The sequence below is a fragment of the Gymnogyps californianus genome, chromosome 19 (genome assembly GCF_018139145.2).
Source record: "Gymnogyps californianus isolate 813 chromosome 19, ASM1813914v2, whole genome shotgun sequence".
Taxonomy (NCBI): Eukaryota; Metazoa; Chordata; class Aves; order Accipitriformes; family Cathartidae; genus Gymnogyps; species Gymnogyps californianus.
In genome coordinates, this window is record NC_059489.1 from 10,241,567 (window position 1) to 10,268,441 (window position 26,875).

General features: G+C 37.0%; 1 protein-coding gene across 1 annotated transcript in view; it reads right to left on the minus strand.

Annotated features, from left to right (window-relative positions):
• B3GNTL1 (UDP-GlcNAc:betaGal beta-1,3-N-acetylglucosaminyltransferase like 1) overlaps positions 1–26,875 on the minus strand; it is a 128,345-nt gene that overhangs the window by 37,220 nt on the left and 64,250 nt on the right. The window contains exon 7 of the mRNA XM_050908663.1: positions 1,203–1,298. Within this exon, the coding sequence (XP_050764620.1) occupies positions 1,203–1,298 (96 nt within the window). The remainder of the gene's footprint in view (positions 1–1,202; positions 1,299–26,875) is intronic.

Genomic DNA, 26,875 nt, shown 5'->3' on the forward strand with positions numbered 1-26,875 from the left:
CTCTGTCCACTGTCTCCTTAAATTACAATTTTTTTGGCAGCCCAAAGAATAATATTTGTATATCCTCATACATACATATACATGTGTGTGTGTACGTCTGTGTGTATCTATACACACTGCATGGCACAGGAAGGCTCCATTTAGAGGCTATAAAAAGAATAATAATCATAATATGTTGTAGTTTAAATAATAAAATAGGAAATAGCCTTAGCAGATTTTTTTTTTTTAGAGTACTATTAAATGAAGGCTTTCCAAAAAAAATTCAGAACCACCCATTCTAGCCCTAAAATCTCACCAAAACCACTGGAAGCAAAACCCCTCAGGTCCAAAACACACAGAATGGATCCAAATGCATCTGAATTAGATCTATTTGCCAACATATTTCTAGTACTACCACAATAAATACTGCCAATAGACATCCCTGTATTTTATTCCATAAACATGCTGATGAGTCTAAAGCAACGAAATTTAACTCATACAGGAAATCTATAATGAAAAAGAACACCTAACTGTCAGTGGAGGAACATTTCTCACATAACAGTCGTTTAATTTGTAACCTCTCAGTCCTGATCCTTGAGGAAAAGCTACTTAACATCTCCCAAGGACAAGCCTGAGAACTAAGACTGACAAGTGGATAAATGAGATTTAATGACAGTAGTTTTATGGCACATTGTGACCTCCCCTCCTCCATTCTTTCTTCATCTTAGGGATACAAATCTTTCCCCTTCAGACAATGTATTACCATCTCTTTGCCATCCTGCACCTTTCTTCCCTTCCAATCTCTTTCACCCAATCTACCTTACCTTTCAGAGATGGTTCATAATGAAATGATGAGCTGACATTTGTTTAGCTTTCAGATCTGCTGCATCTATTTCAGGGACTGAAGAGGAACTTAAATGACTGAATCCTTCTTTAATTTTTCCAAGTACGCTGACATATCTAACAAATATGTTAGATTTACAAAGAACATCTCAGTTATGTCCTTCAATCACCAGAGTTACCCCAAAACAACTGTACTTTGTTAATGACTGTTTTTAAAAAAAAACAGGTATATGGTACGACCCAGATTTTTTTAGACCTCAGTTTTTATCTATACCCCTTTGCCTAGTGCTTCTTAATAACAGGTTTAGGGCTTTCAGAGGCTGTTAAACAAAGAGATGGTTTCTGGACTACATATCATCCATATCACCTGTAGCACTCACCTTTCCACCCTCATCAAATTTTCCCACGTGAAAAAACCATTCTCGAGAACAGAACCAGGTTGGCATGATCACAGTAGGTCCATGGGAGGTAAACACCTAGGAAAAAGGTAAAAAAAGCCAGTCTTAATTAATAGAATGTCAAAACCAGCATCTGTTGGGGAACCAAGTAGACCTTACACATTCACCTGAAATCCTGCAAATACTTATGCCTATACTTAACCTTCAGCAATTTTAAGCACTGAGAAATGCAAGTGCTTAAAATTTAGCATGTGCTTAGTGTTTAAACTGCAGTGTATACCAGCACCTTTGAGGTGTCACAGCCAACAGATGAATCTACTTCCTGCTTCATATTCCATAGCCCTCTCTTCTATCACAAGTTGCAACACATGCAGAGTATTTCAAACTTTAGTTCAAATTTAGAGAAGTATGCTGGAAATGACACTTCTCTTAATAATGGCAACGTTGATATTGAAGTGAATGAATTGAGAAGAAAGTTCCTAAACTTAACTCTACAATTGTTGTGCATTGATTTTCCATTTTATATTACTTATACATTTATTAAGTAGGAACTTTCATTCATCTTTTATTTCTGCCAAAGACACTTAAATCTTAATCAAGCTTGGACAAGTAAGATATAATTTATTTTAAACATTACCAGAGCACTATGGATTTGCTACCCAGTGGTACCTACCTTAAAAGGTTGTTGGAAAGAAAATGCTTTAGGGACTGAAAAGGGAGTGGCTATTAATTTCATCCTCTTGACTAGTAACAGCCAAGAACTATACAAATCGGTCTTTGCAGCTTTAAACAAACTTGTTGTAAACACAACTGTGAAATAAACCAGAATCTGGATTACGGAAGGTAAACTGGTTCGTTCTTTTATTACAAGATGAAGTATCTAGCCAAACAAGAGACTGAACTTGTCAAACAGAACGTGCAAAGTTAAGACAGGAGACTGTGCCTGCTTCCAAGAACTACACAGGAAATAAAGAGCACAGCCTGGTTTATGAAGGCAGAAAAAAGAAACTTCACCATTACTGCCAGTCTTCAAACACTAATGAAAATGCTGATCTTATGAGCAGATGATTTCATAGCATGCTACAGTGATAATATTAATACTCCTGTATAGTTGAAATCTTTAAACATCAGTGCATGAATGTAAATTTTGTCACGTGCATCCAAGCATTTACATTTTAAAGGTGCTCCTCTTGATTTCAACCTGGGATGGAGCTCCTTAAATTCTGCTTATGTCTGGCAACTTCCATTATCACAGATAAACATGGATTTAAAACCCAAATTTTACACACTCAGTTCTAGACCAACTTTACACAATTTTACACACTCTTAGACCAACTCTCCAAACAAACTAGATCAGAACTCTAATCAAAATTCAGCAGGTGGTCTACTCCCACTTTTCTTATGGCATGAACCATCTGACCAAACACAGGCATCCACTTCAGGGTGAAACACACTGCATGCTAACTCCAGGAACATAATGATAGAACTTCACTGTTCATAAAGGGGTCCTAGGGTGACTCATCTTGATATTAACACTTAAATTTTAGGCAGTCATATTTAGTCAGAATATCTGACTAAATCCTATCACTTAATGGCTATGACTTAACACATTAGCAGCTCGTTCGTAACTAAAATACCCTTGCTTCAGAGATGCTAAATGTCTGAAGCTCCCCCAAAAAGTCAGTGGGAGCTGAAAGAGTCAAAACAATCCCAGAAAATCAGAGCAGACATGATTACTCAGTACATGGTTATTAGCTCCACACTAATTACAAGGGCAATTGAGTATGGCCTGAACCAAACAATGACCACACAGTAATCCCAAAAGAAAACAACAGTAGGGAGAAAAGCTAGGCTAGAATGCATTTCACTGAATCTCATTTCTGAATGAAAGAAAATCTTCAAAAGAAAGCCTTGAGCCTATTGGTATACGTGAAATGTGTTTGGAGAGGTTAGAATGCCATTTCCTCAGTGCAGCCAGGTTCATCAGAGAACATAAACGCACTTAAAGCTGTAGCTCAACGTAATTAGTCGTGCTCACGTGCAACCAGCATACATCCCAAATATCTTAGATGACGTGTGTTCCATTGACGTATATACTTAAATGAAAACAAATAGAACAGATTTGAAACACTGAGAAAAGAAAAAACATCAAAATGTCACTTATGTTAACATAGATGATGATATGATGATGATTATATAGTAGACCATCACACACTGCATACACTGATGTCTTTCCTAAATCAAACAGTGCTCTATGGCTCACTGTCCATCTCAGAAAAGATACTAGAGGGGAATCACACAGACAAAACTGAGACTGATGATGCCACATATGATTTCAGGGTCTTGTCCTTCCAGAAGGTCTTTGAACCTGGAACAGTACACCAGCGAAGAGTCAATGAATTGGTAAATAAGCTTTTTCTATATGAATATTTATAATGCAATGTCAAAAGAAACTTTAGGAAATTTAAATTTGTGCTGCTGCCACAATGGACAAATTCATGCTACCTTGTCCCTTGCTATGCTAACAATAACGTATGTGAAGCTGAAATTCTTCTTTTTGTTAGCTTAGTTTTCAGCGGGATCTGCTCCCTGATCCAACTAACCACAAAAACACTGGTGTCACCACAAAGGAGGATGTAGGAAAACAGGGCACCAAACACAGAGAGGACAGCAAGACCATTCTTTTCAGCAGCAGTATAGATAATCCATAAATAATCTCTAACCTGATAGGGGGAACTGTATGCTCAAAGTCTAGATTTACAGTACATCTATATTAATTTAAGAGCTCTCCCACTCATCCTGCCTCTGGCTATGCATCCCAGTCACTTATAACAGCACTGGCACTCACCTGACCCCATGGTCAGCTAGATCCAAGCACTACATCAGTAAGAAAGCTATTATTTTCTTTTTTTTTTAGTGTTAGTTTTCTATAGCCTTAGTTCTCTGAATCGGTTCACTGTGGGGTCAGACTAGCAATACTGCTGACATGCTGGAGGGGGAAGGAACAAGCTTTGGAGAAGAAAACAAGACCTCCCTTTTTGGTCGTTGCCCACAGTCAATCAGTCCAGCTGTAATATAAAACTGCACCCTCTGTCTGAATACTTACACTGATGGGAGGAGAACTGGCTCAGGAAAAACACTAAACTCCTAATAACTGTATTGGAACACTGCAGCATCTGCCAAACTTTTGAAAACTACCTTCAAGAGCTTTTGAAATTTCATCTGCAAGAGGAAAAAAAAAAAACCAAAACCAAACCTCAACCTTCTGCAGTTTGGAAATTCTAGATTTCAGCTTGGTTTAGTCAGATGGGAAAGTCTCCTCTGGATTTCTTTTTTGCCTACTCTTGTCATATGCTCTTGCCAAGGTGTTAAAAAATGGTCGAATTAGCTGACTGTGATAAAAACCGCAACTTCTCACTTTGTGAGATTGCCACTCAAGATTTTATCCATAAATCTTTTAGATTGCGTGGACTGGAACAAGAGAAACAAAGAGGACATGCTAGCCTTAATCTGAAAATCAATCAAAAGCAGAATTTTAACTATGATGCAGCTCTGTAACTGCTATGTTTAGTTTTCTTGGAAACGTTCTCCAGCTCTGCCCAACAAATGTCCTGTATCACCTTGGAACCTCAGTGGGTTTTCAGTCCTCCTCAAGGAGTCAATACAGTATATTGGAAAGCAGTTTGGACCTGTGAACCTTTCACACACAGCTGTATTGGAAGATTAATGCTTAATAATAGTTGTTATTAATTACAGTACACTGTATGCTGTAAAGATTATCTAAATATAACCTAGTTTAATGAAACCAACTTGTTAAAAACCAACTACAGAGCTTGTAGATGAAGGTATAAATCTGTTCAGATTTATAATTCCTGAACAACACAGTGTTGTCATAACCAAATTGGAATCCATCTTCATCAGTTTCCAGGTGACGGAGACAGCCTGCTATTTCAGCACCATATTTGTTAAATTATTTAGAACTTTTACTGTCATCTGGTTTTATTCCAAGGATCAAGTAGCAAGTAATTGAAACTGATTTACTCTGGTTTGTTCTTGCTAACTGTTTGGCTATTGAATTACATTCAACTATTACAGAGATTCTCTGAAAATAAATCTAAAGAATATAAAGAGTTGATAAAGTGACTTTCATTTGTTGTGTTTCAAAGCTGTCAACAGCACATGTAATTCTGGTCCCCACTGATGTTCACTTCAGATCATGTCAGCATTCAACACGAAATTTAAGTTCCAATACTGAGAAAGGCATTCATGTGTTTATAGTAACTCTTCAACGAAAGCTCTATTTCCTGAACCAGCAAATCAAAATCTAACAGCAATGTGCCAAACAATACATGCAGATGGTGAAACAACCTTATCACATTATGTCATGCAGAATACAGAGAGGAAACCAGGCAGTTCACAAGAGCAACATATTTAATCAAGGGCCCAGACTGCCTTCCAATGTAACAAACTAATTCCCCAAAATACTCTACACATTTAATTCTACTTATGCTATAGCATTTACGAAAATTATATCCACACAGATCAAGGATTAGAAACAATCTCCTATGTTACGATAAATAAAGCTTTCCAATAGCCAGGGTCATACATTAACATGTTAGAAGGTAAAAAAGAAAACAAAACAAAACAAACAAAAAATCACATTGCAGAGGCCCACAATGATTTTGTGAGCTGTAGGCAGACTATAGGCTAAAGGACATCACTCCTGACTTAGGAAAAAATTATGTGTTAAGATACCAGTGCATTCATTCAGCAGTGAATGTACCAGGACCTCACTACTAAAGATTACCAGGTTTACATCCAGAATCAGGTGCATGTATTAGTGTGACAGAAGAGGTATGGAAGGTAGGGAAGGGAAGAAAAGACTCCTTAACCTACTTCAAAAAAGTATGAGGCAAATAAGATTTAAAAAAAAAAAAGATTTACAACAAACTTTCTTAAGCTTTAAGGAACCTAAACGCCCAATCTGGTATGGATTACATTCAGTTAGTTTATATTGTACTGAACTGTTTTACCCTTTCATGTGCCTATATAAATAATTGCCTGTATCACCTAATCATTGCATGCTTTGACATTAGCTGAAAATCCCTGCTCTACAGAAGCCAGGATCTGGCACAGCAAAAAGTACATTTCAGAAAGAAAACATGCCATGCCTCTCCATACTGAAAGGCTGATATATACACAGTAATTCTGGGACAGACTTGACTAAAAATCAGCGTTACTTGACTAAAAATCAGCGTTACTTGACTAAAAATCAGCGTTACTTGACTAAAAATCAGCGTTACTTAACCTTCACAATCCCAAACTCTACTTAGCAACAAAACTAATCAAAAAGAATTCAAGAGTCCTGAGAATTGCTAATGCCAGTGAAAGCAGAGCACATTCAGCACCTCCGAGAAGGTATTCCAGCCCTGCTCCTACTGGTCCCCACAATTTTCTCAGGATTTGAAGCCTTAACGAAGGCTGAAATGTTTCACAGTTTCCAGGAAACTCAGACTCTTTGCAAGAATGGAACCAATGAGAGCAGCTGTAAGATGATGCTTTCTCAGTTGCTGTATCTGTTTTTCTATCTAGTGTTTCCTACCACTGTTTGAAGGGACCTATACTGTTTATTTTCTGTAACAACTACCTAGATTATACAGCTAGTTCCCTTTTCAGTATATAGCTGGAGAGTAGAAGTATTTCACTGCAGAGTTGTTCTCTTACACCTCTGAGTACAATCCCTTCCAACATTTCAAAACTTAATTGAGGTTCAAATTAAGATACTATTAAAAAAAGAAAGGGTTATAAAAGGGTTATAAAAGTTAAGCGATCTCTCTCTCTCTTTGGTCAATCTTCCACACAAATACAGTCCAATAATCAAATCTGTGTACAAGCTGTAGTAATAATAATTTATGTTTGATACTTTTACCTACACAGCCACTGTATGATTGACAGTTAACTTTTTTGAAATATATGTAAAAAAGTCTTAAGCCTATTCAAAGGTGCAGCCAGTCAATAGTATAGTATAGAATATCTATGTAACAAAGTATTACATGATTTATGGAGTGCCAGGTATTTAAAAAAAAAAAAAAAAAGTCTGCATTCAAAGTTATTAGAATCCTAGTTATATAGGCTAAATTATAACACTTGAAAGTGTTCACTTTCATACATAGGCTGTTTTCCTGAAAGCCCATAAGGTTAACCAAGACATAAATGTTATTACGTGAAAAGCTGATGTTTGCCTTTTGTTTTATCTTTTTATGCAGATTGAAAAGAAAAACCATTCATTAAAATATTTATGGTATATTTTAATACTTTCTAAAGCATACCTAAATCTCGAGGGACACAATGCATGAATCCCTCATACAAATCCCTGCTCCCCACTTCCCTACATCCCAACACTTCCAGTTCTCACGATGTAACCAGACAACAGTAACGGGAGGAAAGCTGGGAGAGCAGTAGTGCTGGGAGAAAAAAGTTGAATTTGTTTGAACTGCTGTAACGAACTCCCTTGTCCCTCACAGTTTATTACATTCTTAGTGCTTTTCACAAGGCCATTCACTTTAAGAAAAACATGATAGTCCTCTTTATAGCTATTGGACCATTATACCAAAACATAAAATTCTATACAAATAGTATTCCCTATGTTATACAAAATTTTAATATCAAGTGTCTGCACTGTTGGATGTGAAACCACCATCTGAAATGAGTAAGAGGGTGTGTATTAAGAAGGCATCACCTCCTCCTGACATCTCTGGCTACAACAGAGTGCCACAAAGAATGAAATGCAGGGTAAAGCCCGCAAGACTGCTTATATCAGGCTGCACTCTACCTACCTCTTTTTTTTCTTTTTTTTTTTTAAATCTGCTGCTGAAAGGAAATCTGTTTACAAATTTTCTAAAGGTAAATATATTAACTTTGGGTTTATAGTCTAATACATATGTATTGAATTAGCTGTGTTTTTGCTTTATGTGAGCTAGCCCATGCCAGCCTCATTGTGCTGGATAATTGAGAGCCAACTATACTGCTGAATATCTCTTTTTCGTAGTTGAATGCTCCTAGTAAAACCCAATAGCAAGGGCCATTCTTCTAGTCTTTTTCAGAGCTTTTATCTACTAAAGACGATGAATTAACCTACTGCTGAAACCAAAAGAATAGATGCATGCGAAGGGAATAGCCTGTATGATTTTAGCATGTCTTACATCTTTTTTTCTTGTCTGTAAGCTGCTAAAAGTGGTCTTTGTAACATCCATGCCTTAACAAGTCTCTCTAATTCTTGGAGAGTTTCCAGTATTTAAAGAGTCAAGTATTTACAATGGAAGAATTACTCCATCCAGTAAAATGAAGCATTCTGTACCAAGAGGTTGTCTACTTGGCCTGCTGTTTATGCTGAGCTTTTACCACGAAAGAAAGAAAACGGTCTGCTTAAAGTCATATTAGCAGATACTAAATTGTGATTAGAACAAACAAGAAATCTGCTAAGAAGCAACAACGACAAATGCTCAGGTAATAAGTCTTAAAAATGATCTTTCCATTTGATTTTTGGACATGTCATTTAGTATTTTTGCAAGATGAAGACTGAATAGGTCTTCTAGATTTTGAGACAGTACCCAAATGAAGGTGACATAACTGAAATATTCTAAGTTACTAAACCAAAATATATATTTACACAGCAATTTTCATCTCAAAGATCTATGAGAAACAAAAGACGACATAAATGTCCTTTTTGCAATGATAGGACAATCCTACTCTTACAAAGAGTGATAAAATCTGTAGTGTTCGGAAGATTATTTGAAAGTAAGTATTATTCATTTTCTGTCTATAAAAACATCAGCTATGTTTGTGACTTATTTAATAATATTTAATAGATAACAACATATACAGCATGAAGATAATCATGCTAGCCCTGCAATGGTCTGCAAAGTCCTCTTTTCTTTGGATTCACACTGTTACCTCTGAGGAACATCTCCTGCTTCAGTAGTAAGGAGTGCCAGCTCCGGGGAAGCATATGCTGCTGTTGGCTGAGCATTTTACTAGTCTTTTCCTTTCCTACCCATCTTCCTGACGACTTCTCCTCCAACTTCATCTCCCTACATGGTGTGCAGCAAAAAAAATAAGACTATCCTGCCTTTTAAAGTGGATGATGCTATATCCACAGTTAGCAAAGTAGTCAGTTGTTTGCTTCTCTAAGACTTGCTAGTAAAGAGGAAAACAAATTCACATAAAAAGCAACACATGAAACTTTTCCACATACCACCTTCTAAAATTAATGTTCAGTTGATATGTGAATAAACCTCCTGGCAAATCTCAACTTCAGCTCATTTTAAAATGCAGGTATTTTGAAAGAGAAACACGAAATATTTTTCAGTGTTCAGGTTTATCCAAAAGCATAACATATCCTACCTACTAATGCTCACTGATTCTCCTTTTCAAATGAATGCTCATGTTATAAAAGTTGTATGCAACTTGGAAGGGGGAGGACATATGAACACCAGTTAAATGAAAGAAACACAAGCATCTTCTAAACCAGCATAGAATTGTAGGTAAGGAGATCACTTTTGAATTGGAAAAGTTCAGCTGTGTGCTAATGTACATGCAAAAGATCCACAGGAGAAATATTAAATATTCATGCAAACTTGCCGTATTTATTTCAAAATAAATGGTATTTCTTTTGTGTGGTTTTTTTTCCCCCTATAGACTTTTAACATTTACAGTAGGCAAAAAGAGAAAAATCAGATCAGATCTTAAGACTACAGATTCTGCTTATTTGATTAACAACTGCAATAGCAGAATGTTTTCTTTAGGAAATCGAAGCAAACTTTACCCTAAATCTCTCCCTCATGTCTTCCATCATATCACAAGTCTTTGGGGGGTATCAAAGTACCAAATGCACTGCAGTGCCTGTCCTGGTTTCGGCTAGGACAGAGTTAATTTTCTTCCTAGTAGCTGGTATAGTGCTGTGTTTTGGATTTAGTAGGAAAAGAATGTTGATAACACACTGATGTTTTTAGTTGTTGCTAAGTAGTGTTTATACTAAGTCAAGGATTTTTCAGCTTCTCGTGCCCAGCCAGCAAGAAGGCTGGAGGGGCACAAGAAGCTGGGAGGGGACACCATCAGGACAGCTGACCCAAACTGGCCAAAGAGCTATTCCATACCATATGACATCATGCCCAGTATATAAACTGGGGGGAGTTAACTGGGAGGGGGGATCGCGGCTCGGGAACTAACTGGGCATCGGTCAACGAGTGGTGAGCAATTGCATTGTGCACCACTTGCTTTGTATAGTTTAATTCTTTTAGTATTGCTATTGTCATATTATTATTATTATCATTATCATTGTTTTTCATTCCTTTCTGTCCTATTAAACTGTCTTTATCTCAACTCACGAGGTTTTTTTCCTGATTCTCTCCCCCATCCCAGGGGTGGGGGGGCAGTGAGCGAGCGGCTGCGTGGTGCTTAGCTGCTGGCTGGGGTTAAACCACGACAGTGCCCCAAGAGTGTTTGATTTGCATTCTGTATCACTTCAAAATTGTGAATGCGAGAACAAAGAAAAGACAGAAAATAAAAATCAGTTATTTAATTATTTTAGAAAAATAAATTTCACTGCTAGTGCAAGAAACAGCAACGTAACCTATTTCACAGGGGGAAAAATGAAACTCTTCTCGGAGTTTTGTTTTACATAAATGGCCTAACACTAGCCTTCCCCACAATACACTTTCTCATAATGATGTATACTAACTGAGGGGGAAAAAAATGCAGTACCTCAGCAAAAGTTTTTACACACACATACATTTTTGATAATGAAAGGGTCCTAATACATGTCAAGAACCCAGTGATCTGTTACAACAGTTTGTTTTTCAACAGTGCAGAAGACAAAACTGGAAAGACCTCAACTAATCCTGAGAATACGCAGAAATAAAAATTAAGTGCACATCAATTTGTAAAAGTCTGAGAAAAAGCAGAGCTGAGAGCACTACAAAGCTTTTCCCTCCTATCTGCATTCTCTTGTTTCAGCCTCCCTAATAACTTGTTGATGGGTTTATATGTGGGATTTGATTTTGTAGGTTCTTTCACTGCCTCCCAGCCAACAATCTGATCAACATTTCCTTTTATTTGTGACTGCTTACTCTATAACCAAAACTCTTATAGCATGGGTAGTTTGAAGGTCATACCATAGCTCTGAAACTGGGCTCTAAGCATGCATCGCTCCTGACGTTTATTCCTGTGTTAAGTTCTGTCTGAACTTGGCATTCCCTGTCACTCGTTTGAATTAGTTACTATTCAGACAGTCAGTCATTCAATCTATCCAGCACGTTAAAATATTTTCAAAGTCTCAAGAATTCAATGAGAAGAAAGAAGGTAATAAATAGCTTAAGATCTTCTAAGTGGAGGCTGGTATGAATTAGCTTCAGGGCATCTATGCTCCAATTAGAACAATACAAATCAACAATAAAGAGCAGGGATTAGGGCCCAGAATCATCCTAAATCAGAGATGTACGAGCAAGCAGCCCAGGCAATATGGGTCCTATCTACCATAGAGAATTTCTGCCACGGGCAACTCAACTCATCTAAGATCTCTGTTGCCATCTCTAATGAATACAGCGGAGCTCCTAGAGAAAGAGGCTTCCAAATTCACTAGTTCAGGTAAGCACCTTTAAATGGGTGAATATCTGCCTAAGCCTCATGTATCCATACATCCCTATAATTAGACTGTTATAATTATCCTCGAATTGATTAAATGAATTTCTGCAATAAGAAATCATCTCTAAAAAACTGCTTCAGTATGCTACGTGAATCTGATAAGTAAAGTGCAGCTAAAATGTTCAAAAAATTAAGAGGAAGTCAATTCTGCTACACATATGAAAAAGATTTTTTACATTCTTTTTTAATATCTTTTTCTTATCCTGTCCTGCAGAAATATTTACACCTAAAAGGATAGTAGACATGTACTATCTGGCACTCAGCACGTATCATTAGTAAATGGTTTCTACGATGCCATTACATGGCAGCAAAAAGGGTTTTGCTATAATTTCAAAGAAAAAATATTAATAACTATCTAAAGGAAGCCAACTGAATCAGAAAAGAAAATGTTGATTTTTCAGCTGCCAAAAAGCTGAAAATCAGTTGAGGAAACAGATGCTAGAATTGTACTTAGTGTAATTTAAAATTTGAAAACAGAACAGCAGTTTTGGCTATACTGAAAACCAAATATGGTTATAGCACCAGCTGGGAAGGATCTACTAAGCAGCTCTTGTGATTTATATCTTTGAAAGTTTCATGGGTCACTCAACATAAACACCTTTGTTTGTCACACACATCCTGCTAAAAATGATTAAGATTTAAATGAGGTTTCAAAGCTCTGAATTACAAATTCTGAAAAAAGGTAGTGTAAAACACAAAAGCACAATAACAATGTATCTTAGAAATATTGTGTTTAAAAATATTTAATAAACCTAATTTCCCTGTCATTACTTCGTAAAATTTAGATAAAATCTTTGATAATTCTCCCAAAACTCCATGAAATTGGTAACAAGAACTTTGCACATGCTACTCGTAAAAAGATAAAATAAGATAAAATACAGCAATCCAAGAGGAATTTTCAGCAAAGCTTTCTCTATATTTTTTTCTAATAATTGTTGACGCAAATTTTGATGAATGTTGGTCCGATCTTTTCTATAGTAAGGGAAGACACCAGTTTGGACATTCCTATAGGGAACAGCACATCTCTCTGCCAGCACGGATGGAGCGTTCAGTCTTACAAACTAAGCAAATGAGGAGTTTCACTGCAACAAACAAGTCATGATGACAAACACCTATAACTTTGAAGCTCAAGTACAATGCCAGCATAACAAAAAAATTAAAAAGAGTAAGAGCATTAATCAGCCCAATAAGGCTTTATCCAACTTAGCTTTGTATTAAGCACAATCAATATATCAACACTACTTAGTCCTATTTCTTATAAAATATTTACTATTGTTCATATTTGTTCCATTAAGACATTATGACTTCTAACTACTACGTTGACTCTAGATGTCCACTGAAATCTATGAGAAATTAAGCTTCTAATTAACAACATATATGATTTCTAAACCTGAAGCTCTGAGTCCCTGTGCAAGATGCAAAAAAAGCACATTTCTACAATTAAGGCATCTCTGTCCTGCAGTATCCCTGAACACATTCAGTTAGAGTTCCTCTTGGCCAGCGGCGGCAATTCTGGCTGTTCTGAATCCAGTTCAGAAACACCTACATCCTTCCCTGCATTGCATAAGAAACTCAGCAAATCTAACACTCTGGGAATTAGACTCCTGTGTTTATTTTAATAATATCCAACATAAGCACTATAACGTCTTTTTGGAAGTGGGGATCTCTGCCCTTTTCAAAACTGCACCACTTCACATGGAAATCCTATGTAAAAATAAATTATAGAACCAAAAGGATCCATATACTGCAGTAATGGAGTCTAAGTTCCAAAATCAGCATAACCTCAGATATAATCTTTTAAATCCTGATTCAGGAAACCATTGCTTTAGTAGCATATACGTAGGCACGCTGCGTATGTTTAAATATTTAGCTAGGTTGAAACACTTATGAACACCAATTTTTCACACATGCACATGTGTTATTCTGCCCCAACAAAATTCTTCGGAGATTGGAAGGAGAAAAAAGCAGCTTTTTAAAGAGAAAAAGGATCTTGAAAAATACGCCAATTCATCTATAAAAGCTACATTTATGTTGCGAAGGTTACTCACATCATCTCTACTAGCAACAAGTCTTCTTTTCTAATTTGAATTCAGCAAAAGAACTGCAAGTTGTGATCTTCCAAAAACAGCTGAAGCATTTTAGCCACGCACCCAGTTTCATGATAATAAACATGTTCTTCCCTTTCAAAAAAAACTTCAAATACGGCCAAAAGACCATAAAACTAATGAGGTATAATACCTTCAGGACTTGTTATTCTGGCATATTTCAACCAACACACTGTGAAAAATGACAGCAGTGCTGGACCTATGAAATATAGCCTGTGTTAGTGCAATAACTGGTCACTGAGGTATCAGCCAAAGAAGAAAGAGGGAACTCCAACAGCAGTTCTCTGGACTCAAACCTTCAAACTCAGCAACATCATTTCTAAATACACAAAAAATACTGACTGGCAAATCTTCCAGCTTGCTAATGAAAATGAAGAGAACACATCAGCTCTTTAAAGCTCATGGAACATGAAAAGATGTCCTGTTCAGTTGAAATTTGAATTTATTTTTCTACTTCACTGAAATGTGAGAAAACTTAATTCTAAGAAGAAGTAGAGAATACAGTGCTGTATGTTATTGCTGCTATTTGTACTGTGCGACTGCCATGGAGGACGAGGAAAGAAAATATCCTCCAGGCTGAGAAAAACCTCCCTTTAATAGAAGTATCAGAGGAAACAAGGGAAGTACACTTACTTTAATCCATACACACGCTTTAGCTGCTTCCCTGCACCAGGTGTGCCAAGTTTTTAGCATTGAAGCAAGTGTGACACTTCAAGCACTTTAATTTGAATTAGGTTGTTTATAATAACCTCTTCCCTTCATTTCCAAGGGGAACTTCTCACATGTTTCATTCTATACAATGATACTATGTTTATACCAACTGCCACTTAGAAAAGACATAAACCAGGTTTATATATGGTATCTGCAAAATGTAAAGTTAAAAAATTACATGAAGTGGCTGTACAGTGTTTTAAGTTAAATGGAAGATGTTTGTTTCCACTTTTATCAGTGAAAATATAGACTACCTTCATTGACTTCAGTAGAATTACTGCATCCAGTGCATAACTGGATGTAATGTTTATACCTTCTGGTCTGCAATACATTTCTGACCTATCTACAAGATCCTCTGCAGGCAGACATCAGCTCTTTCAGAAAGAGGAGGTTTCGGGGTAGTGCCATGCCAAGCCTGGACACAGGGCTTCCAATCAAATCAGTGAGTCAGCAAAATTAATTCATCACTACTTTGACCTGGGATAAAACTCATCATCATCGAATGTGTCAACATACCCAGAGCAGAGGGCATTTCTGCTGATTTATGAGGCCTTCTAAAATGGCCTGTCCAAACACCAGGTCATTTGGACATCAAGAGCAAACCTGAAAGGTTTTAAGAAAGTATAAATATTTTAAAGCACAGCTGCAATTAAAAAAATCTCCCATTTTCATACACACAGAGCAAACCAGAATAGAACAGAATAGACTGTTTCAGTTGGAAGGGACCTACAACGATCATCAAGTCCAACTGCCTGACCAATTCAGGGCTGACCAAGTTAAAGCATGTTGTTAAAGGCATTGTCCAAATGCCTCTTAAACACTGACAGGCTTGCGGCATCGACCACCCCTCTTGGAAGCCTGTTCAAAAGTAACAGACACTTTTATTTTATCACCACCAAAAGATGATTGGACAAGTTCTACTCAGCCTTATCATATTACTTTTGGTATTTCTGTGACAGGCAGGGCTTATTCTCAATTTCCAAGTTGTAAAGTTTCCAACTTCCAGGCTATCAGTCCAGATAAATTTCTGCACATCCTTTCCCTCAGCATTTGCCCTGCTAATTCCACTGGGCCCCGCTGGCCACCCCACCCCACCCCACCATCTTCTCCGAAGTGCCTGCTCCCCCAGCAACCTCACAGTGGGATTACCAATGGGATGGCAGCAGAGAGCAGTTTGCCCTTCATGTCACTCAAATTCAAGTATTCCTTCTTATGCTTGAAACTTTCATTACATGAAGGAAGGGTGTGTCCTCCAGTTTTACTTTAGTGAACACAAAATAAACAAGCTGTCCTTTGAAGGAAAAGGATAGGAAAATAACAAGGTCTTCAAGAAAACTAAAAACAAAAGAATAAAAGAAAAAAAGGAGAAAACTTGAAACTTCCTATGCTATCACAGCTGTTCTAGTCCTTGCATTCTGTTTAAATATTTTTCAGTCTAACAGTCAAACAGTTCAAAATAACATAATGCGTATGCTGTACAACAACTATCAGACCTGGATTATCTCATTTCTGCTGCAACATGAGACCTATCACCTCTTCACAAGAACTGAAATAAATAAAAGGAAACTTTTAAGATCAATGCCATGACAAATAATTCAAACTTCATCCTTTCTTTTGCTAAATTTTAGAAAGCTAATAATGATCTTCTGATAACAAAATATTCATTGTAGCTCAAAGAAAATAGTGTATTTATGATCTAAGTATTTTTGGCAGAAGTACACTAATACAAACGATAATGCTATGGAATTAGTTAACAATTTTTATTTCTAATAAAAAGATATATACCTCGAGGGGTTAGTTTCTCTTTTGACCTACACAAAAGATTACAAGGATAGCTATCAGTGATTCAAATAAACTTATTCAAGTTAAAAACCACCATGCTTTCTTCCTAAAAACCATGCATTTCCTAATGATGACACTAATTGCAAATTACTCTAGCTTCAGTCGTCGTTTACTAAAAATGAATCTCAATGTTTATTGTACTAAACTAAATATTGTAAGTCAGAAGTACTATAAAAGAAGAATGGGTACATAGAAACATGTTCCTCTTAGATTGCTGTGTTTTAACAGATGTTATTTTCACAGGGTGGCAACTTTTAAAATCTCAAATGAAGTTTTTTCATGATACAAACTGATCAAACTGATACAAACTGATACAAACGTTTGCTTTTCAAGCATATTTTATGCATTTCATTCCTTCCTTTTATGAAAAAAGGTCCGGGTCAATGTTCTTCTAGTTTAAATCAAACTATGCATAATTTTGACAGCATCTTAGTGTTTCACTATTTTTTTCAGTCTTATCACCTGTTGTCACAATAGTCTTGTCATTCTAAATTGTTCTAGACATAATTTCCTTTCTTAACTTACTAAGAATAAAAAGGTAATTGGTATTCTCCAATTCAACATAATTTCTCATTGGCCAGCTGCAATCAGAAGATATCCTTAGCATTGCAGCTGCTTCACAAATCCAACAATGATTTTAAACGTCAATATTTAAAATAGCACCAGAAGTTAAAATCCAAAATCCATTCCATATTAGAAACCATAATCTTGTCAGGAATGTCCTTTATGTTCTAAATATTTTCATTTAGTTGAAATAAACCACTCTCTTGACAAAAACGTGAAAGCAAGGCTTTTTCTAATGCAAGAGAAAACTAAGAACTTTTACATTTCAAGCTCTTCCTGAGCGTGCAGTTTCAAAACCAGTTTCAGCCAATCCAGTCAATGCTGCACTGCTCCTAAATCAGCCCTTGGACTGCAAATGAACCCTGCAGCTTTAAAGTAATTGCAGAAACACAGAAATGTATTATATGCTACTATGTGGGCCTGTACTATAATTCATTTTCAACAGTTGGAGCAAAGTATGAGCCTTTTACAGCATATTACTTTGCCATTGTTGTTGCTTTTCATAAACAAGATAAATTGTCCTGCAATACACAGGCCTGTGTCCCTCAACTCCAAGGCAGTCCAAACCTTGTGTGGTGGGCTGACCTTGGCTGGCTGCCAGGTGCCCACCAAGCCGCTCTCTCGCTCCCTCTCCTCAGTAGGATGGGGGAGAAAACAAGATGAAAAACTCATGGGTTGAGATAAAGGCAGTTTAATGACAAAAAAGCAAAGGCTGCACATAGAAGAAAAAAAAAAATAAAAAAAATTTTATTCTCTACTTTCCACCAGCAGGCAGTCAGGTAATGTCCAGCCACTTCCTGGGAAGTGGGGCCTCAGTACACATAGCGGCTGCTTTGGAAGACAAATGCCTTAATAACAAATGCCCCCCCCCCCCCCCCCCCCCCCCCCCTTTCCTTTCTCTTAGCTTTTATTGCTAAGCATGACGTTATACCATAGGAATATCCCTTTGGTCAGTTGGGGTCAGCTGTCCTGGCTGTGTCCCCTCCCAAGATCTTGCCCACTCCCAGCCTACTGGGGCGGGAGGGGAAGTTGCAGAGACAGCCTTGATGCTGTGCGAGCACTGCTCAGCAGTAGCTAAAACACTGGTGTGGTATCAACACCTTTCTAGCTACAAATACAAAGCACAGCACTATATGGGCTGCTATGAGGAAAGTTAAGTCCACCCCAGCCAGACCCAATATACCTTGATTTGTACTTCAAAAAAGTTTTTTAAAAAAAGAGCTTGTGCATTCTGTCAGTAAAATCAAGCAATCTCGTTAAGCCACTGTGCTTCTGAATACCTGCAAATATTTTGAAGTTATTTTGTTAGTAGTTGATATCAGTGAGCAAAACCATGAGGCTGTTAAATGTTTATCTAAAAACTAAAAGCTTGGCTACATATTTAGCCCTCAGCTAAGAGGAGTAAATAGCTTCCCCTAAATTCAGCAAAAGACAGAACGTGGTGCTAAAATCTCAAATAAGTAACTCAAGATCTGATGACAGATCACAAGTTTCAATCCCGTAAGGATAAAATTCTTTACTTAAAAGAAAGGCTCTTGGAACTCAGATGATTTATGCCACCCTTGGGCATTTCTCTCGGTCTCAAAATAAAAAAGAAATTGTTAACACAACCTTCTGATCAAAGAGCGTCACTAGGAAACAGAATATAAATTTTTCTTTTTGTGTTTGAAAAGGTAAAACATCAGTGTCCTCTAGGAAAAAAGAAAAATAATCACAAGTAGAATTATGAAAGAAAGTTTCAAAGATAAAGGAAGATTAAAATTCAGCTCTGCTGCTAGATACGCTGTCAGCCTCCTATGCAGACATTCCACACTAAAAATGCCCAGACACTGTTCAGGTGCAGACTGCTGAAATCTCTCTCAACATGACAATTATAGTATCTGACCTGTATGCAGCAAAACCAAACTATATTCAAGTCTCAGTATGGAATAGGTAACTGAAGCAATATGAGGAGAGAGGAGGAGAGAAATGGAGAGAGGGGAAGGTGACGGAAATAAAAGCACCCTGCGGAAGACCCTTGGGCAGGACCCAAAAGCCGCAGATAGGACTGCAAGAACTTGTAGAAAAACCTACAAGGCTGGGAACAGTGAGCAAAGAAATTGCTTACCTTTGCTTCCTTTATGCTTTATTCAGGAAAAAGATCAGATTTTGCGTGGGTAAAGAAACTAGACTATGACGCGAAATATCTGCTGCTTTCATCAGCTTATCCTGTAACAGAAACAACTCACAAGACCCCAAAGTCTGCCTATCTACTCAACTCAAAAGAGGTGATGTTGTGCATAAGGCTAATACCTTTCAACATGTTCCAACACATCTCGTAACTCCACAGTTGAGTCTAATTCACATGAAGTCATCTTAAAGAAAAACAAAAGCAACATGATATACCAATTTATTTTATACACATCTGCATTTACAGACTAAAACATGTGGATTTGGTTTTAATTTAATCTACACAGTTTTATTGATGAGCTTCCTAAATCATCCTACATCAAATAGATACCTGTAAATTAATTTTAATACATTTTCTCACTCTTTGCTGAGCTGTAGAGGCTATTAGAATATATCACAAAAATCTCTTTTACAGATTTCATATGACACATGGAACATGGAGAGAATAATTTCAATCATTAATCAAAAATTACTTCCTTGCCATTAACATTTACTTTTTTCTCTGAAAGTTTATGATTCACAGAAAGTAGAAACAACGGACGAGTAAGGAAAACAGTCAAACAGTTTTTATTTGTCTTTTCATAAACATTGCCTCGCAATGGAATCTGCTTGAAGTTTAAGGTTTAGCCCAGTATACAACACATTCCTAATAAGAGGAACTGAGATACTGGCCTGATAGAAAGGGTCGCAGTAGCAACTTAGGAAGAGAACCCAGGGGATGCACTTGCATGGAATATGTATTTGGCGTATACCAAAATAAATCCAACCAAACATAAAGCTTGTTCACAGTTACGCCTCATTTCATATTTGAATATAGACCACATGTTTGAGGATTAAGCTGGTGAACCCAATCTGTCTCTTCCAGGAAATAGTAATGTAACAATTGGGCTATAGAACTGTCAATTATTTCATATAGACCAGCTGTGCATGAAGCATGTTGTGCTCCAAAACACAGACCCTTACTACAAGAAGATCTTCTGTAACAAGAGCCTTAAACTCAAAACACACCCACGTGTGATTGAGCCAGTAGTCTTTCCACAGGAGAAAAAAAAAAAACTACACACATTAATACTCCAAAGAGGACACCCACTACATTTCAGAGTTCTCCCAGTCTGAAGTGGACTTCAAACAGCCCTTTTTTCATTCGATACTTCATTTACTGGGAGTGTCTTTTTTATCATTTTGTATAGGAAAGAAACTAAAAAAGGGAAATTGCACTTGTACTTTTCCATCTACTTTATTGCTGCCCAAATTATGTTTCACCAGACAGCAAGCAGACCTCTATGGAGAAAATAGCCTGCCAAATTCTAGAATTACAGGTTAAAAAGCAGACACGAGCCAAATGAGCAGCACAGGATCCATAAATCTCAGGCAACACTAAATTGAACTGAAGCTTATTTTTCCTTTTGATCTCACTCAGCAGATTAACCAGGCTTTTCCAGTGATCAGCACCTAATACTTTGAAAAAAGACACACAGAAAAGCTGACAGTTTTTATAATTCATTTCCAATACTGATGCTTTTTTTCAACTCTTTTCAAGAGTTGATACTTGCACGTGACTTCAGAGGTATACAGAAAAGATGGATAGTAAATCCTGATGGGGAAAAAGGCTCCTATTGCTTCTTGTCTTGCACTTCTAAGAAAGTACTCGTTAATGTTATGAGTTATGTTAATGACTTATGTTAATAAGTCATGTTTAATCATATATGTTTTGTAAAAAGCTTCCAGGCAATAACAGCTGAAACAAGAGCCACAATCTTGTTTACATGGGTATCTCTTTTTCCTTTAGAAGACAAGCTTATAGATAAAGTAAATCAGGTTGTTAAATGAACTATAGAAATAAGTCAATGAAGTCTCAGCTAGGAATCAGAATGAAGTGGAAGAAAAAACCACCAGTACAATGCAGACAGTCACAACAGCCTTAAAGAAAACACGACTCAAAGTTACTAAAAAATGGCTCTTTTAAACAATCAAAAGCTTCTTATTTTTGGATGCACATTGATTTTAATTATTTGAAGAGTTTCCCTGCAAAAACTTGCCTTACGTGACCATATTACAGGAGCAGGGTACAGTTCCTTCAATCTTTTTAAAAATGGCACAAGAAAAGTCTCCTGCAGTGGAGAATTCAATTTTGTCCTTCAAATCACCTGACTTACTAAACCAAACATGCATAAGGTTACATAATCTTATGCATAACATAAGCTTATTCTGCCTATATAACCTTATTGCATAACAAGTATGGAACAGTAAAATGGACACATTTTAGAAATGTCAGTCTAAACAAAAAGATGTACATGATTTTGTGTAAGAATACACCTGCAGGAACAAGACAGAATTGTTGAAATTCTGTTTCAAGTTGACACCACAAGACTTTTAAGTGTTAAGTTCTGGTGCCCATGAGTAAATATTTTCACTTACAAGCAGTATTGCTGCCTGTCAGACAGGTGCTTATTTTTTTATTTTATAATAAATGCATCAGGAATACACTGATGATAGAAAAAGGCCGTGATAGAAGTACGTACCTCATGTTTCAAAATCTTACTTTCTGTTTGCAGCATTTGTATTCATCTCCATATATTTCCAATCCTATGACAAAAGTTTGTGATACAAGAACAGGGCCTAAAAAGTTTAATGGAGTATCACTTCAAGAAATGAGGTAAACATTTTACTTCTAATATGAAACACTGACATGAATGGTTCAAATGCAATTCCACACAGGCCAGAAGTACGCCTTCTCTCAGTAATCAATACAGAGTTAGGCTCGTAGGCTCTACACTTTGGCAGCCTCCCTGTGTCACACTGTGGCAAGCATGATCCGAAAACTCTGAACATAATTCAGTATTGAGACAGGAAAAGAGATTAGAAATGAAAATCTTGTTCAAAGTTGATACTTATGCCAGACCCACCAAGATGCTTAGAGAAAGCTTTATACAGAGAGTTAAAGCTGCTTTGTTAGGCAGCTTTAGAAATATTTTGAGCTGTGGGAATTTCTCCCCAGTTCTCCCTTCTCCCTTCCTTTTTTTAAATAAGAACTTTTATGAACCAGTATTCAACTCCAAACTTCAGAAAGCATACAGGGCCATTGGGTCATCTGCATTACAATGCCTGATTCATCATGTATTTATATCATAAATTATGTTTCACTGTAAGAAAAATAATTTCCTGTCAAAGTGAAAATGCTCAATTTTGACAGTTAATTTATATGCCTGACCAAAAAATAGATCCCAGCCAAAAAGCCTCATTAACTTAATTTTATCTAATGCATACCCATATGGAGGCAGCGAGGGCAATTACAGATTCATAATTTTATTATCTGGATAAGAAGATTATTTTTGAATAGGCAAAGAATGGTCTTACACAGCTATAAACATATAAATTGTAAAGATATTGGACTACTAACGACATCTGTATTGGTTACATCCATGTTTTAGTAATCTTTTAGTTTTTTCCTTACGAAGTCTAGAATACTTACCTTAGTAGTTTTAAGCTTCAAGTGATCTCAATTTTTCTCTTAGAAAATTTTTATTTGGGAGAGAAATATTGTATGTTACCAGTTTTATTTTGTACTGTTCCCTTCCAAAATAATAGAAGATATCTGGGGCCCTGCACTGTTCTCTCCAAAGCATAAAGTATGAATAAAACAAGTGACATTTGTTATATATCTGTGAACGTAAATAGATCAGTGCTGTCAAGTTTCATTCAGTAACTATGAAACTTTCAAAAATGCCCTTTTCCAAATGCAAATTATTTCTCAGCAAAAGAGCTTACATAATTCTACAGTCTAATCATACTACAAAGTATGTGAATTTCTGAGACATTAATGTCTACATTTATTTGCCCTGTTCCCCCCCCATGTCACCTCTTTTCCCCCCCCGCCTCAGTGACTCCTTGGCTTGAAACTTCAGTATCTAGTAAGACAGCCTATCCTGTCCCTGGGAAGAAAGGCCCAGTTTATAACCTTCTGGCTTTCAAAAGTGCCACTATCAAAGAAAAGACAAGGAAGACTCAACCAACCAACCAAAACAAAGGTAGAAAAAAAGTGGGGCATTTTTAGAAAAATAAGGAGAGCCCAAAAGTGAGCAGAGCGCTAAGATTCTACTCAGCGAAGTCTGTGAAAACTCTACTAATTCAGCTGAGTGGTGAAGAAGGATTTAAGGTACAGAAACATTTTATCCACTTATACTCTATTGGTGCTTGCATCTTTACAGATATTGCTTTGACCAGGTACTTTTTCAGATCTCTACACTTGGAGCTTTGCAAACCTCTGAAAACGTGCATGTGGAAACTGCTCACGGAGAGCACTGACTTCCATTAGCAGAATAATCAGAATGATGGAAAGCAGACATCACACTGGAGTTTTATTTCTAATAAACAGGCTGAAACAGTAGGAGGCTTACTTACAGAAATCTGTTTTCTAAGGTGAGAAAGTTGTATTCCTGATTCACCATCTACTGGCATCTACTTTACTGTTTTCATTGGAGGAACTGCAATGAAGATCAATCTCCCCTGAAGAAGTCAACAGGAATAGTTAACCCATTTCAAAAGCCAGGATCTTGTACCTCCTCTTTGTTAGCAGAAACTCTCCTATTATGTACAGACTACACTATCGGCAGATGCTGCCAATATTTTGAGGCATTGTTGAATGTGTTTGTTTCTCTATATCACACTAGAAAAACCTCTTCATCCCTCAGGAAAATTATACATCAGTACAGGTGTTTGCCATCCTTTTTGTTGCGAAATAACACACAAGAAAAATGTCCACGTAGACATTTCCCCTCCCATACACTTGAAAGTCAGCTAGTAAGTCTGGATGCAAATCCAGAATGAATGCAAAGCACAGAATTAGGGCAGAAAACCAACATTTGTTCTTAACGCCACTCCTAACAAAAAGTGGCAAGTAAGTCTATCACTTTCAAACTTAAACTATTCCAGATTAATGCATCTGCAATTAATACACCTGTATTAATACATTAATATAGAACACATCATAAAAAACAGACCTTGAGTAACTGTTGGAACAAGGATAAATATAACTAGTTTTCTACTTTTTTTGAAGAATATTTTCCAGTGTCTACAGGCTTTAACTTTGGTCTTAGATGCAAACAATAGAGCTTCAGAATACCAGCACTTCCAAATACCTTGAAAATATAAGTGTCACTGATAGATTTCATTCAATGAAAATGACATTAACTGTCAACAAACCAAATACTATGAATGAATTAGAATTCCTTTTCTTCATTAAACTCTCCTAATCACATAATTACTGCTTGTTCGGACAAGTTCCCTACGCAGTCCTTCTGTCAACAACAAATAATCAGCTTCACCCACCTGAAAATTTGGATAAACTGTTTGAAATAATAATGGGGAGCCTGCATAAGTCCACTCTTTGTCTTCATTCAAGGCATGTTGCAAATAAAAAAAACCATAAAGCAGATTCAATGAGATTGAACAGTGCACTCATCTGCTCAGTTATCTTTCTAAGATGCAGATATTTTGGGTTCATCTAGGCAGCTATAGAAACCATTACCAGCTGAAAACATGATCCGTTTTCATCTGACAACCTTTTAAACTTGTCACAGAAATGTTAGCATTATTACATCCAGTTTAATCAGTAGGAAGATACATGACTCCCTGCTCACGAGCCTGGGAGAGAGCCTAAATCCATCTCGGATACAACAGAAATCTACCAGCACTACTAACACATCAAAGTCATTTTCTTCCCTTGACCGCCTATGGCAGTTTACCACATTTTCCGATAGGTAAGTCCCTTGACCTGGGATTCACATACAGTGAATCCTCAAGTTTCTCACCTGGAGCCGTGAGTCTTGCCTTAATCCACCCTTAATTTTCTCTGTAATTCCCAAAAGAGGGAACCCTGAAAAATGACAAAGTATTCTGTTCAATTTCTCTGCCACAGTTTACTGGAAGGAACTCAGATTTGGCCCTACTGTCTTACCCAATACAAAACTGAAGAAGTCAGCTCAAATCCAAAATTTCACACATAGAGCAGAGTAATGCATTTTCGAGAAGTTATTAGTGCTTTTAATACAGGATTACTGAATGAGATGTTGCAAGCTGTCGTGGTTTAACTCCAGCCAGCAGCTAAGCACCACGCAGCCACTCGCTCACTCCTCCCCCCTCCCAGTGGGATGGGGAGGAGAATCACAAAAAAATGAGACTCATGGGTTGAGATAAGAGCAGTTTAATAACTGAAGTAAAATAAAATACAATACTACCAAATAATAAAATATAATAATAATCATTGTAATGAAAAAGAATATTAAAAAAACCCAAACAACAAACCACCCAAGGAAAAAAAAACCAACTGTGATGCACAATGCAATTGCTCACCACCCGCTGACCGATGCTCGAGCAGCCCCTCCTGGCCAACTCCCCCCAGTTTATATACTGGGCATGACATTCTATGGTATGGAATATCCGAATATCCTTTTGGCTAGTTTGGGTCAGCTGTCCTGGCCATTCTCCCTGCCAGCTTCTTGTGCACCTGCCTGCTGGCAGAGCATGGGAAACTGGAAAATCCTTAAGATAAGTGCTACTTAGCAACAACTAAAGTATCAGTGTATTATCAACATTATTCTCACACTAAATCCAAAACACACTGTACCAGCTACTAAGAAGAAAATTAACTCTATCTCAGCTGAAACCAGGACACAAGCTGTGATGATATTAAAATAACCGTACGAATCCAGCAGGAAAAGAGCTTTGCTGGAAATCTTATATAAGGACAACTTCCCTAGATTAAAGGATTTAAACAATGAACTGTCAAACAAGACTTCTAAGGATATTTACAAGATGAATTAGTATTTTAAAATCCATACAGAACTTCCCTCTCCTACCCAATGAAAGCCCATACAGCCATTCATTCTAACATTCATGCTAACAGCCCAGTCAAGCTATGTCACATTAACAACAGCAATGCTTAATGGACCACGAATGAAGAGGTATCCTCCTCCTTATGGGAATGAGACATAAAAGGGACATTAAAGTGCCCAACTGCCAGATTCTTAAGACCTGGCTTACAATCACAGAAACAACAGTTGGAATATGTAAAATTGAGAAGAAAATACATTTACTGGAACAACCCAAAGTTTCTGTAGCAGAACAGTCCAGTAATTCTGATATTCTGCTGCCTGCACAACATAATCAGAAGAAGGATTTAATGCTGTTAGAAAGACAGTAAACAAGAACCACATATCCGCATACTCGTTTTTGTCTTCTGCTCTAAACACGCAGCACGTACAGAAGAGGAAAATGCATTATTTTGCATACTGCCAAAAACACAACAAAGGCTATTTACCAATAATCAGTGTTTGAGATGACACACACAGTGTCAATGTTTTAAAGCTTCTATAATAAAAGCGGCTAATTGAAATTCTTCTCTCTTGTCAGGGCTTTAATATCATCAGATCACCACCTATACGGCATAACTCCCTGTTATGTTTTTGTCTAACTTTCATGCTATTCTATCCAAATGAGAACAATATAAATACTTATTTTCCTAGTACTACTTATAAACCTGCTGGTATTCCATATCTCTGTTGT